Below are 14707 nucleotides of genomic sequence, written 5' to 3'. Positions count from 1 at the left end.
TATGATGTCATTCAGTCATCACTTAATGTTTTTTCCAACCAGCTTATATTTGACCTTAAATGACCTGGAGTAAAAAGCCCACGCATTATTCGACCCATGCGACTCACGTAATTGAGTTACTTCTTCCTGTGATACTTTGCTATGCACTTTGGTCTGATATTCTTCGCTATTTAAGAACACAACAACACTCAGATAGCACACAAACATGCAGCAAGTGACGTTTCGAACGTGTCTGGCGACCACACTAATCGCGCTAAACTTTATGACAACGTTAGGGAAACCTTTGTGGAGTAGTACCCCTGTGTGCAGCACCCGTGCAAAGGGAAATAATGCTGGCGATTCACTGGTAAGCATGCAGTCATTTTATAATTACAATGCTATTGAAGAGAGGCAGCGAACCTCTCAGTGAAGCGAAGCGACCTTTCGCCTGAACAGCGACGCTTCTTCTTATTATACTTAATATGAGTAAATAGAATTCTTCTTTACAGGATCTCTGGCTCGAGACCTCTAAAAGTCTTGTCAAGCCCAATGGAAATCCGTGTATTATAATTCTTATTGAAATATTGATAGTCCTACTTCCTTTTTATTATTTTTTCTTTCTTCTCTTTAGAGATTTCAGAGCGCTTTAGTTTAGATTGCCACAGGGTCATTCCTACAGCAGGCTCTCGTTATAGCCCGTTTACTCTGTAAATGGGCGTGCAGGTGGCTAACCCATGTTCTGGATAATTACATCACGCCGATAAACACAGAGCAAAAGGCTTCGGCAAACGGCAATACAGGTACGTCAGCTGTCCAAAAGTCGATGATTAAAATTTCGCTTGCGAAATTAACCATGACAACAGAACTGTTCTGTTCAAAACGAATCAAAACTGGAAATACGTTGTGAAATTTCGTTAGTTTGACATGCGGTATGACGATTACACACACGCGCTCGGTTACCAGCTTTCAATGGAAGTCACTCAAAAAGTTAAACAGCGAGATTATAAATCTTTTCGCTGTTTATTTTTATAAATGCTTACTTTAAAGTATTATTTTTATAAAGTACACAAGTTAAGAATATAAATTATTAATTAGTGATATTATGCAAATACGTGATTATTAAATAATATTATCACCAGGGGCGGCTGATGCGTATGCACTGCGGAACTGTAGCACACCCAATTTTCCTCGATATATAAATATATTTATTAATTTATTTATATTTGCTTGTAATATTTAATTTTATCATCAACAATCCTATACAGTTCTCTTAATTTGTATAAAAATAATAATAAAAATCCATCTTGTAGCACTTAGCAGGGCGAAGGACGCTAGCAGCACTGTGGTTACCACAGTGCCATATTGCTACGCACGCAAGCATATGCACGTCATAGTGAGATGCGAGCTATTAGCGTAATGCCGTACTGTCCGTCGCGCAGTTCCACTGTTGTTTAAATGCAGTTTGTGACAGTAGTAGGGTGTTCGTAGTGCTTATCGTGTTTACTCCGTCTCTTTAAATATTTGGACATTACAATTAAAGACATAACATTTGTTATAGTTTTTATTTTAGAACATTATTGGGGTTATGATAATGGATTTTATTTTAAGTAATTTTGAATTATACCAAACTGTATAATTTTATTGATAATAAACAATATTGTTTCATGTTTATTTTTTTTTAATTTTTACCATAATTTTGATATTTTATCCAAACATGTATTATACACTGTACTTACAGTGTGTATGTATATTTCGAAAGTTGCAGCACCCTCACGATTTCAAGCCACGAGCCGCCACTGATTATCATTCTGTCCTACGATAATAGAAATCCAAACAGGAGAACATCTCTGCTGAATTATTTTTATTTTATTTTTGTTACTTGAAAAACTAACGCTTTTCGACACGAGAGGGAGAGAGAGAGAGAGAGAGAGAGAGAGAGAGAGAGAGAGAGAGAGGGTGTAATTGAACAGTTAAAGGAATAGTTCGGTTTCTGGAGAATCCGAATGACCATTCGGTTTGGAACATTCAAAATTATGTTACAATCTCAGTCTGTGGAGACACCGATTGGAAATCTTTTACGTATCAACTGAAACCTCTTCGTGAAAGGCAAGTTTCTATGGCGCTATTTCAGTTTGCTGACGTTGTCTGGTCTGCTACCACAAGGAGCTCCAAAGGAGTAGCGTCGTGCCTGCTCTTCTTATACCCGCTTTTCAAGCATAAATGAATGCAATAAACAGAATATGCATTAGTCACGCAAAATGGAGATATGGAATACTTATAGACCTGCTTCTCGCATCATAAATTAATTCTTCTTTTATCATTTTTATTGGAAAATTCAACAAACTATTATTCAAACTACTATCAGCCACCAAGATGGGAGTAGGGAATAATATTTGTCTCAGGTACTGAGCTGGCTCTCAGTTTCCCTACGCCGAGTCACCGATGGGTGGATAGTTCTATCATGGACTGCTTAAACCCTGATGATAAGCTTCGCGCTCTGATCTCGCGCCTCTTCCTTTTCCTTCCAAATGTGCACCTTACATTTGGAAGGAAATGACCACCCCAAATGTGGAAACAGTGTTCCAAGGTTGGTTGGATCTGAGTCTTATAGTGTTAGGAGTTGAGCAGAAGAGAAGTAATGTTTTGAATGGAAAAGAAGGCCGATCTTTTTAGAGGCTGAGGAGACTGTGGATGCAACATGTTTGTGACGAGATAAACTGGATGTGACAGTCAGGCCAAGAAGAAAAAGCTGATCTTGAAAGGAAATTGGTGCATTATTAAAAGTAAGCGGGGTAAAAAGGATCTTTCTTGTGGCACGTGCTTGGTCTTCTCGGTAGAATTTCCGAGTAGTCTAACCTTTAACACACGGATGGCGCTGAAATGTGGGGTAAAATTAAAATCTTTCATCGGTGTGATTGCCATAAAAAAAGACGCTAAAATAGAAAAACTAAGGCGAATATTTATCTAATGTCACAAAAAATACTTATTTCTAGACAAATCTGAAATCCACCGATATTTTTGCTCATGATGCCTCCTGAGGGGGAGGAGAGGGGGTAGTATAAAATGCAGCGCTAAGAATGTATGGAATTCCATCTTTTGTCATAAAGCTTTCTCTCTCTCTCTCTCTCACACACACACACACACACAAAATGCACAGTTAACAGAACTAATGTTCTAATATAATTTGTTCTTTCTTTCCCTTCTTTAGTCCCTCGAAGACCTTGCTTTACAAGACACACCAGGTAAGAATACAATAAAGTAACTGTGAGCAACTGTAATATTTTTGTGTAATTCTTTTTATTTCTGTTGCCATCCTTACATCTAAAATCCCGTTGACTGATCTTGTCATGGAGCCAGCCACAAAACAGTCCGTGCTTTTATATTAATATAATCTTTTCCCCGTGGTGCACCCTAGGGTGTTGGGAATCCTAACCATTATCGGACCTGGACCCAACACCACTAACAGAGCTCTGGTGAACACTTCAGAACCCTGGTTAGGAGAAGTGTATATGCGACCACAGTAAAGATACCACTACTGCAACAACAAAAACGGGCCCGAGTCCTGTAAGGCCCACACTAACCTTCTTACAGCGGGGGTCAGGCACCAAGTGAGGCCAGGGGGTGCTAAGAATCTCGCAGATGAAAACAGGCAGCCTCTTAAATCAATGGAAATGGCAATCGGTACCCTCAGTACTCGAACTTTGGCAAGAGACTACATAATGAATTTATTAATCAAAGAACTAACCAATATCAACTTAGATATCCTGCTAGTGAATGAAACAAAAAGATTGAAAGAACTGACAGCAAGATGGTATGATGGCTCACAGATACTCCTTGGAGCATCCTCAAGCAATGGCAAACAAGGCGGAGTGGGCTTCATTGTTAAATCTAAGCTCATCAAGTCGATCCTTTCTTTGCATTAGGGGAAAATATTAAGGAAAGTGATCGGAACTTACTCCACCTTTACAAAAAGTTGTCTCAGACTTGAACTATGTTCAGGTGCAAACTTGACTTACTTGTCTGTTTGCTTACTTGGGAAAAAGGATTAAAACCTATCTTATAAAATTGCTTGCTTTAACATATGATAAGCTACTTTGTCAATACCACAGAGGGGGTAGTGGCGTTTTCTTTCCTAAAACTATTTTTATGTGTCTTCCACTGACGGAAGGTTTCAGACATACAGTACATTAGTACCGAGGGGTGGGGGAACAAAGGATTTTTATGATTTATAAAAAATATTTCAATTGTATTTATTTATTTATTTGAAATTTACATATTCGAAAAACCCGGCTCTAGAGGGCAGCCATGGAATTTTTTTGGCCATTTTTAGTCTCGCTCAGAGAGATAAAAATCGTTTATCACTTAAAATCATAAAACCTCAATGCTCACGACGAGATGATCCGAAACCGTAACCAGTTCGTTGGAAAGCAAGTACGTTAACTACCTCTCACTTCTGGCTATTATCGGCAGAAGTGTGAAAATGGTCCGGAAAAGGCATGCACAGCATGCTCATGAAATAAGGTTAACCACTCCGTTTTGGAATAAATTAGATTTATGTGAACCAAGTTGAGTTACTGAGCCCTGAATGCTTAGTACATCATCTGGTCCTAAGTAGTCACAAAAGACTATCGGGGGCCTTATACACAAAGGAGATGGGATGAAGAAAAAATTCTCCAATAAATAAAACGTTTAAATTAAGGCAGTCTTCAGAAGTGCAACCGACCCATTTGTTTAATTAGAGAGAGAGAGAGAGAGAATTATTATAAAGCTTGCAAAGGCTAATAAAAAGGTTTCAACACTCTGCGACCAGAATTTGTTTTCTTTCTAGGAATGACTTTCATTTTCGGGAAACACATTTATTTCTTGCTGGTAAGAAAAGGAATTCTGTCAGATTAGAAAAAATGGAAACCATCGTACCAACGAGTTTTTTCTTTCGTCTTTTTTATTGTTAGTCATTTCTTATAAAGCGTTGCATTTAATTCCAAGTTTTCCTTCCTTGGAGAAATCAAACTGCTCTTCTTCGAGATTGTTGATTGCTCTTTTCCAACTATGAAGATTTTTCAAACAAAGCTGAAGTGCAGTTTGGAGATTGATGCCTTCAGTGATGCGCTTTAACGTTTGGAGCGCAGTTTTGCACTTGCGATTAGACAGAGAGAAGTACAATTTTGACTTTCTGTTCCTTTTAAATACAAGCAGCTATCGAAATCCTGCTCAAGAATTGAGTGGGCGCACGATCAACTTCTAAACGTGACCCACTTTTATTTTCCTGCTCTCTTTCTTTATAAACTTTCAATCCAGCTAAAACAGTTAAGCAATTAGATATAATTTAACTAATAGTTACATTTTGCTTATAATAATTTGCCTAATTAAATTATCACCTTTCTGTATCCAAAGGAGATTCCGGGGGAAACTTCACCCCCCCGAGATAAGTTACTAATGCTACTCATCGTTTACATTTGAATATGCAGTTTGAATTAAAAGTTTGCCATTTGATTTTACATCGGTGTCAAACGACTTAGTGACGAAAATATTAAAAACACCCTTCTAAGTGGAACAGGGTATTATTCATGGACTAAGATTAATTTAGTGGCTATATTTATATTAGTTTAAATCCAATAATTATTCAATAAAAATCAGGCGGTGTTATCATACCTTGCAAATGATAATCACTAATGTCTAATATAACAGCATTTAGAGTCCTAATTATTATAATAAATAGTGCAGAGGAAAATGGCAGACATTTCTATTTCTTTCTTCACTAGGTTTGCCCATAAATCCTGATGACGTGGAAATGGGAAGGCATCTGCGAGGTAAGAACCTCTATTAATTATAGAAATGGATAATTTTATTAATTTTTTCTGAATAGGCAAAATACGTTACGCAATTTCCTTTTAGAAATGAGTTTTCATTAATCTTTCATAAACGAAGGTAGAACAGGAAGAGCTGGGTGGCGTTCAGCAAAGCTTGATAACAGAACGGATGGACCTAATTAGTTAAGCGTCACTGGGCTGTCTATAATTGTGGGAAGAAGAATGCCGTCAGATGCACAGAACTAATATTTATTTCCATCGGCTAGAATGTGTCTGTGCATCGCGTGCGTTTCTTACAGATTAAACTTTATCAAATTCATTTATAGCGATGCAGGACATTTAACTGCACTTCATGAGTAAGCTCGTTTCGACTTCATGGGGGTCACCGAAAAGAAAACTTCTATTTTTAAATGTAATTCCTAGTCTGGATGTATCGATTCAGCGCTCGCTGCTCGATTTTGTGTTATCGCTGGATGCGGTAAAATCATTCATATAAATTTCGTGGTTACTTTCGAACGCGAGAATCTCCTATAGGCATCAGACACTTGAAGATGAGAAGGGGTTGCTTCTTATATTACAGAGTACAGCATTAGCTATTTACATTGATAAATGCATGTGTTCTCTGTCTGTCCTGTTGGTTTAATGAGGAGGGAAAACCCTTCACTATCGTTTAAGGCGTGGTGAGCCTGCAGTTCCTAAAAAAGATAAGACCTCAAAAAAAATATTGTCTGCTTCACGGAGATCGAACCTACCCTCCCATCTTGAGACACCGAATTCGTGACGCGCATGCTCTGTCAATCACCTGGGAAAGGAGAGACATCAGGACACAATAGAAATAGTAAGGGACATTACGTCGCTAGTGAACGCGAGCAGGATAATCAGCCAGGCATTAATGATTTTAAGGGTTGTCTAAAAGCTACTCGGATTTCACTTAGCGCCACATGTCACCAAATGAAGAATTTCGAAGCGGTCTTCGATGAAATCCAATTTCGAAAGCTCTAAACACGAGCTGGTAGCCATTAACGGTGTCGTATCATCACGAGAGGAATCAAATTCCTCGTACAATGGACGACGAGAAAATTATCTAGTTTACATGTAATGAAAATAATTACACAGCCATTTCCAGAGTGCACAATCCTGTATTTGAATAACCGAATACGACACATTCGGTTATGTACAATTAAAATATAAATTTCTAGAAACGAGGATCTTCATTAGAAAATTCCTGTTTTCCCCTTGGCATAAAACCATCAAAGCAAATGTTAATCGCTCAGAGAAGAAATTAAAGTCCCTTTAAGTTTCCCAACTGAGTAATTTGCATCGTGTTCGCAGTTATTTCGATTTTTCCCTAAAGAGAAAAATTGCAATTTTGCGACCAAGATTTTCGTAAGACCTCCTTGGTAGAAATCCATGCTTCTAACTCCAGCTGGACGTTGGTTCACTTGAGTTCAGTTTGAAGCCCGTTTGTTTTGGTTTGGACTATACTATTTTGGCTATTAATGGATATCTGAATTTTTGTTTCGGTAAAATGATAAAAACATAAGATATCTTCGAAGTGCTACATTAAATACGGCTGAGAGTAAGAGAATCAATCAGTTAAAATTCTTGTTAAAAACGGCAAATATAAAGACTTGTGTTCATTAATAAACCCATGTAAAAAGTATGCAAATAGTTAAAACTGAATCGTGGTAATCGTCGATAAGCACATAGATCACCCCCTTTCTATAGGAAGGAAGGAGTAAAATACCCAGTGTGAGAAGCAAGGAAGAAAAGGTCTCTCTCTGTAATCTGGTAAAGTTCGTTTCTGTTCTTTGTGTACAGATTTGGTAGTTTTAACTTTATGTATTCTAGACTTTGTATTAAAATACCCAAAATTAAAACGGACCCAAATAACTTAACAAAACCAAAATAAAGATTTTCATTCATAATAGGAAGGCTGTATCATTATTATATGAATTAAAACATGCAAATTGACAAATAAGAAGCCAAATTACATACTTTACGCAAACGCTGAATGCTATTAAACTCAGCCTTGTTTTTCAGGAATGAAGAAGATAGGAGTATGTGATGTAAGCTAAAAGAATTGTGCGTGGCGTCATTTGAAACGCTTTAGCAGTGGAGAGAGAGAGACGTTGACAATTTCCCTAAAATACATGATGAGAAGCTCAAGTGTAAAGGTTTAGACTTTGATGAGGGTAATACCGTCTATTTTTCTCAATTCCTTGTTCCTGTATGAGTTCTTATGCGTAGACTGTAGCATTTGCTTAAGTTTTCGCAACGGGGGTTAGCATATATATATATTGATTAATGTGGTCTGAACTGGAAAGACGTTTTTTTTTTTTCCCAAAGCATACCTTAAAGACAAATGTTGCTCTCGAATCTGGAGCGAAGTTTGTTCACTTTAACACGAATGCAAGCAATGGAAGATGTTCGTAATGTTCAAACTGTTGTAAGAACTGTGTGGCAGCAGATAATATTCAGTCATCGGACTCTGTCGGATCTTGTTGAAGCATACATCTCAATCTTGTAATCCAGTTTAGAAATACACGCATGGCAGATGCAGATAGAAGTCTGTTATAGAGGTTATTATTAAAAGTTATGCAGCATTTACTCCTTAGCTGGAGAATTTTGAGTAAAATGCTGAGTTTTTTTTTTATCGCATTTCTTCTCTTGCAACTGGTTTTGCTGCTTTTGCTAATCTTATTTCTAAGTCAGTAAATATTAAGTTCGTATGAATTGCATACAAACGGTCTTTTGTGTGCAAGTTACACAAACCATAAACTCGTTTGCAAAACGACTAAGAATCTACACGGTCGGTCGGTTGCTTGCTGTAGTTGTCGACTATTACTTTATGATCATCATATCACAGAAGTGAGAAAAATGTTATTACCAATAAATGAAACAACTTAAGTTGCTGATTTCACTTTGACAGAATATTAAGAAATGTAACGGATGCATGTAAGGGGGGGGGGAGGTTCTCTTCGCTTTGGCTAAATTGGCTAAAAACATTAGCGTCAACGTTACTTGGGCTTGGAATCTTCGGCTACATCAATGTATGAAATGAGGCTTCCTTCAGGTTGAAATTATAGAATTCGTTCAAATTTCTCGAAATTTCAAGCAGAAACGCGACATTGTTTTATTTAAAAAGAGACCAACATCAGACTGTCTTGAAAGAAAATGGTTTCTAGAGAGGAACATCGTCAAGATGAGAACAGATAATTGTGTTTCAAGATCTTGCACAAACACCTAATCACAGCTGTTGCTCAATAATTACTGGGAGTTTTTGCGAAGGAAATAATTTCTTTGGATAATAATTCGAAAACAAATCAAGAAGATGTTTAAAGTGGGAACAATTCATCCCTGGAAGAGAGTGGGAAATGTTTCACCTTCTCATAAATGATGTGATGTGGATGCTACATGACTGAAGAAAAGAAGTTCCACATTTGTGAACAGCCAGTTCTAATGTTGCAGAATATTCAAAGATGTTTTACATCTTTGCTGTTCAGAGCTTGGCATGCCGAGGAATAAAAAGCTGCTGCTGATATCCTGGCAAACCTTTTCCAGAAACCATCTGCAATTACTGAGGTGTCTCTCTTGTACCAGTACTGAGATTAAATGGGGGGGAGTGCTATATCTGTTCTTCATTTCGTACATTTTATCCCAGACCCCTTTGCTGTTTGTTGACCCAAGATTTTTTTTTTTTGACTCTGATAACTAACGTATCCTGCTCGAGTACATTTGAAACAAATGTTACTTAGTTGTGGTGTTAGCTACAAAAGAGTCCCTGCTTCATTTTGAGCTTTTAACTGCGGTATATTCTACATTTCACCACAGTTTGGAACAGAATGGAAATATTCAATTATCGAATTTTGGTACTTTGGGATGTACGTTCTCTAATGCACAAACAGGCCACAGAATTAAAAACTTCTTTATTACGGTGTTGGACCTCCTTTAGCCGGAATTACAGGGCATATGCAATTTGGCAGATTCCACAGGTTGTCGGATTGCATCTACGTCTATAACATACCACACGTTCACCAGACAGTCCTTTAACTGACTCAGATATGAAGGAAAAGAATTTTTCTCTTGGATCTGTTTATCTAGGATATTCCATACATTCCCAATGCGGTTCAGATCCGGGTTTTGTGGTGGCCAGGATAAGATGGTGCAAGTGGCTCTAATGCTCGCTGAGCAATTCGTGAGCGATGGACAATATATTGTTGTCCATGAAACAACCGTCCCCTGCTGGATGAAAGTTAACATTGAGAGATGGATTTGATCGGCGACAATGTTCAGATTTGCCTTGAAGGACATCCGACCTACCAGCAATATTAGGGGACCCGTTCCGTACCAACAGAACATGCCCCACACAACGAGTTGTGCTTAAAAGCCCAGCTGGGTTCATTGCTTCATGGGACTCCCACCAAACTCTCTCTCTACCGTCAGTACAAAACAAGTTATACTGTGATTTGTCGGACCGCGTGACTTTTGTTTAGTCTTACAGTGTCCAGTAACGGTGTTCCTGATACCATTGTAGACAAACGTTCTGGTTCTTCGCGGAAATCAGTGGTTTCCGTATAAGCATGCCACTGCCAAGACCGATCATCTGCAATTCTTTGCACATAGTTCCGTGAGATATGGGTCGGTTCTGCTTCACACAGGACCTTTAATGCTCAGGTTTTTTTATTTCATTTTCCTTTCATTTTCATACTCACTCACTCGATATCGTGCTGAACGTAGGGATGCTGTTAGAAAAGAAATGCCATAATAAAACTAGATTCATATTAGGCGGATGGACTACGATGGTGGTCGGAAAAGTTCTAGGCCCCAACCATTGATGTTGCCATCTATGGTTGGGGCCTAGAACTTTTTTTTCTAATTTGGTACATCTGTCATAAGTATCCATGTGACATTGCAAGTCATTCTATCAAGTAGTTTGTTTTATACAACTGTCTCAAGCAATAGTGTTGTCTGTATCCCTTGAAATGGATAAAATCGAGTATCGTGCAGTTATAAAATCCTTTGTAAAAGAAGGTTTAACGCCAAAAGAAATTCATTCGAAGTTCATAAAAGATTATAGTTTCTCTTTCCTTCGTTTTGGACAATTAAGAAATGGGCTGCCGACTTTAAACGTGGTTGTACCAGCCTTGAAGATGATCCACGTGAAGAACGTCCAAAAAGTCTAACAACACCAGAAATCATTGATCAAGTGCGACGATATCGTATTGGATGACCGGCGAGTCAAAGTGTGTGAAATTGCTGAGACTACAGGCATTTCAAAAGAACGAGTAAGATATATTTTGCATGAAGAATTGCAAATGAAAAAGCTTTGCACATGATAGGTGCCCTGCTTGCTCACAGCAGATCAAAAAAACGCACTCGCATGAAAATCTCTGAACAGTGCTTGGAGCGTTTTAACAAGAATAAAACTGATTTTATGCGTCGATTTATTACTATGGATAAGACTTGGATTCACCATTACACACCAGAATCCAAACAGCAGTCTAAACAGTGGACAGAATCCAGTTGTTCAGCGCCAAAGAAGACAAAGCCAGTTCAATCAACAAGAAAGGTCACGGCATCGGTGTTTTGGGATGTTAAAGCATTTGTTTATTAATTATCTTGAAAAGGATAAAACAATAACCGGGGAATATTATTCCGATCTTTTAACCAGACTAGAAGAAAAACTTGGTGAGAAAAAACCCAGTTTGCAGAAGAATAAAATCATCTTTCATGAGGACAATGCACCTGCCCACAAAGATGTTTTGGCAATGGGAAAATCGAGGGATCTGCAATATGAATTGTTGGAACATCCACCCTATTCCCCAGATTTGGCTCCCTCCGACTTCTATCTCTTCCCAAAACTAAAACTCTTCCTCGCTGGTTAGTGTTTCTTCGAATCAAGAGGTGACTGCAGCTGTAGAGGGGTATTTTGAGATCTTACTGAGAACCACTACAGGGACGAGATAATGGCGCTGGAGCATCGCTGGAATAAATGTCCAGTCTTAAGGGAGATTATGTTGAAATATAAAAATTATTTTGAAATTATAAATTCTTTTTTTTATTGTTAAGATGAGAACTTTTCAGACCACCCGCGTGCATTTGAATGGATTTAATGTCAGTGTCTTGATAAAATATTGTTCAGAGTTTGGAAGTGCAGATTCAGCGAAACTGGGATGTTTAGAGGGGACGGTTGCAGGTGATGTCGGTTCAGGCAATCGCCTCAGGTTCTTAACTTTAGTGGACTAATTAACACAAACAGAGGAATTGACGCCAAAAAGAGTAGAAGTACATCAGGAGGACAGGGATGCAAATAGTAGTTCATTTGAGACTATCTGAAATTTGGCGTCTATCTTGCCGCCAACATGATATATATATCTGTATATAAAATATTCATCAAAGCTCGATTTGCTTTCTCAGCAAATTAAGTAAAATTAAGTAAAATGCTGGGTTATATTCCATTAATTCTAGCCCTACCCAAGGGCCTATGAGTTGTGGAAATACTTTCTGAAAATGAATGCTGTGGCGAACAACAAAGCGGCCTTTTGCAGCTGCCCAATTTTTAATCCATCTAACTCGAGTGCTTCTAGATGTTTTTTCAATGTTTTAGGGATGGCGCCTAAAGCACCTATTATTATGGGAACAACTTTCGTTTTCTTTTGCCAGATTCGTTCAACTTCGACTTGCAAATCGCGATACTTTGTAATTTTTTTCATTTTCTTTGTCATCAATCCGACTATCTCCTGGTAATGATATTTCGATAAACTTAACACCATTGTTTTCACTTTTTTCAACCACTGTTATATCGGGTGTATTAGATTCCAAGCTTTTGTCAGTATGGATTTTGAAATCCCAGAGTATTTTAGCTTTTTCATTCTCAATCACTTTCTGGTGGACTTTATGCTTCCAATAGTCATTAGACACTTTAAACCCATACTTTTTACATAAATGCCAGTGAATTATCTTGGCTACGTTATCATGCCTTTTATGGTACTCAATTTGTGCGATTTTGCTGCATCCACTTATAATGTGGTCTACCGTTTCTTCCTTTTCTTTGCACAATCTGCATTTACTGTCTTTTTGAAGTTTTTGTATTTTTGCTTTCATAACGTTAGTTTTAATAGCTTGTTCTTGTGCTGCAAAAATTACCGATTCTGTTTCTTTGTTTAGTGCTTCATTTCTCAACCATTGCCAGGTGAAGTTGCTGTCAGCGCTGTCCTCTATGCTGTGAAGGTATTTTCCATGCAATGCCTTATTTTTCCATCTTTCAGCATTATATATATATATATATATAACTACTTTCTTACATAATCGAGGATCGAGATGCGCTATAAGGGAGAATGCCTGCGGCATTCTTGCGACAAATTAGCACGATGAGTGCAAGTCGAGAAGATTTCAACTATGGAAATGTACATATTGGAATAATGGGTCTCCGCGATGAGACCTCTGACCCCATGGAAATACCCGTATAATAATAATAATCAGTTCTGTACTAAATGTCTGAAACATTTTTTACATCATGCAAAAATATTTTTAAATCTGGTTCCTGTTGTTCAGGTCAAAATGGAAAAGCTACCTTCCTTGAGGGACGGGGGACGAAACCACTTATAGAAAGAAGCAGAGAACGCGAGAAGCAGAGAATGTAGTTTTCAATGGAAAATAAAAGGGTAAACTAGCGGGCTGATGTCGCAGAGCAAATGAAGAGGACGAAGCCTATAATCAAGTACTTCTTAAATCACTTACGTGGACAGTGCAAGGAGTGATTTTTTTATTTGGTATTGCTGGGAAATTGAATTCCTCAGACTTATTGAAACTAGACCGGGAAATTCGTTCTTGCAAAAAAATGCAAACACAACATTTCGATCTCTCTTTCTTTCTCTCTTTCAAATCCCTCCCTCATGTCTTGCCAATTTTTCCAGGACGAACTTTGTCCCAAGTGCAGTTTCGGTCTCTTTTCAAGTTCTCGGAGAAGTGGTTTTTTCCAAACACGATCGCTTAGCGCTGTTCATTCAGCTAAAGCGTCAGAAAATAAGAAGATTCCCGAGTTGAAATCTCTCTGCTCAGTAAACTGAACCAAAGAAGTTGATATCGCAAGATGAACTGCTCGAATCGCTTTCGTGTGCTGCTTCCTCATTTTGTAGATGCAAACTTGTGCAATAAAAGAAAGCAAAATACTCGCATTTATATTTAAAAAAAGAATACAGAGGACATTATAAATTCATAAGGTTGTTGCTTACTTCTTTTGATGTCTTCTTTTTACCCTCTCCTCATGAAAACTCGGGGTTCCGAATTTAATTTGCGATAATTGGATGAATGCGATGCCCTCAGTAGCTCATAAAATGCCGAGTTGATTTTTTTTTTTGCATTCTCATCTGAATACAAACGAGCTGTTTTGGCATTTAAACAAATTGGAGACGCGCTCTTCTCGTGAGCGATTGCTGCATTAACGAGACTGCATTCCTTTTTTTTAATTATAGTAAGGTCGGGGTTTGCGAGTGGTCCTTAATACAAAAAGCACTTAACATTTATCGTGAAAAAACTGAGTTATAAAAGAAGGAAATATTTCATTTGAAATGAAGTTTACATTTTTCAATTTCAGAAAATAATTTCGACGTGTTAAAAACATAATGTGTAATTCGAGAGCAGCAGCTCGTTTAATAAACGTAAACTCTAATTATGCAGCTCAGAAGTAGCTCTGGTGATAAACAACATTAATTTGTAACAGGCTGAAAAATAACTATAATGAGGATAGACCGTGAATAAAACAGCCGTTGCCATGGCATTTGCTACTTGCGAGTAAAATCACGCATTCGCAAAACTTAATATATATATAGGTGCATCTATTCTAAACAAACCGTCAAGCTTATCGAAGTCTTCAGTGAATTTATTTCTCTTTTAATATTAAGATTAAATCTTAA

At 37.8% G+C, this 14707-nt stretch overlaps 1 protein-coding gene across 1 annotated transcript in view; it reads left to right on the top strand.

Annotated features, from left to right (window-relative positions):
• Nucleotides 1-225: 225 nt before the first annotated feature.
• The window catches only part of LOC150095818 (hatching enzyme 1.2-like), a 71489-nt gene continuing 57007 nt past the window's right edge, over nucleotides 226-14707 (top strand). Inside the window, exons 1-3 of the mRNA XM_090409359.1 lie at nucleotides 226-346; nucleotides 3188-3221; nucleotides 5742-5789. Of these exons, the coding sequence (XP_090265485.1) occupies nucleotides 263-346; nucleotides 3188-3221; nucleotides 5742-5789 (166 nt within the window). The 5' untranslated portion in view covers nucleotides 226-262. The remainder of the gene's footprint in view (nucleotides 347-3187; nucleotides 3222-5741; nucleotides 5790-14707) is intronic.

The sequence above is a fragment of the Typopeltis vanoorti genome, chromosome 19 (genome assembly GCF_054136105.1).
Source record: "Typopeltis vanoorti isolate ZY-2024b chromosome 19, IOZ_Tvanoo_1.0, whole genome shotgun sequence".
Lineage (NCBI taxonomy): Eukaryota > Metazoa > Arthropoda > Arachnida > Uropygi > Thelyphonidae > Typopeltis > Typopeltis vanoorti.
The sequence above is the reverse complement of the archived record's forward strand: the minus strand, read 5'-3'. Positions and strand labels throughout refer to the sequence as shown.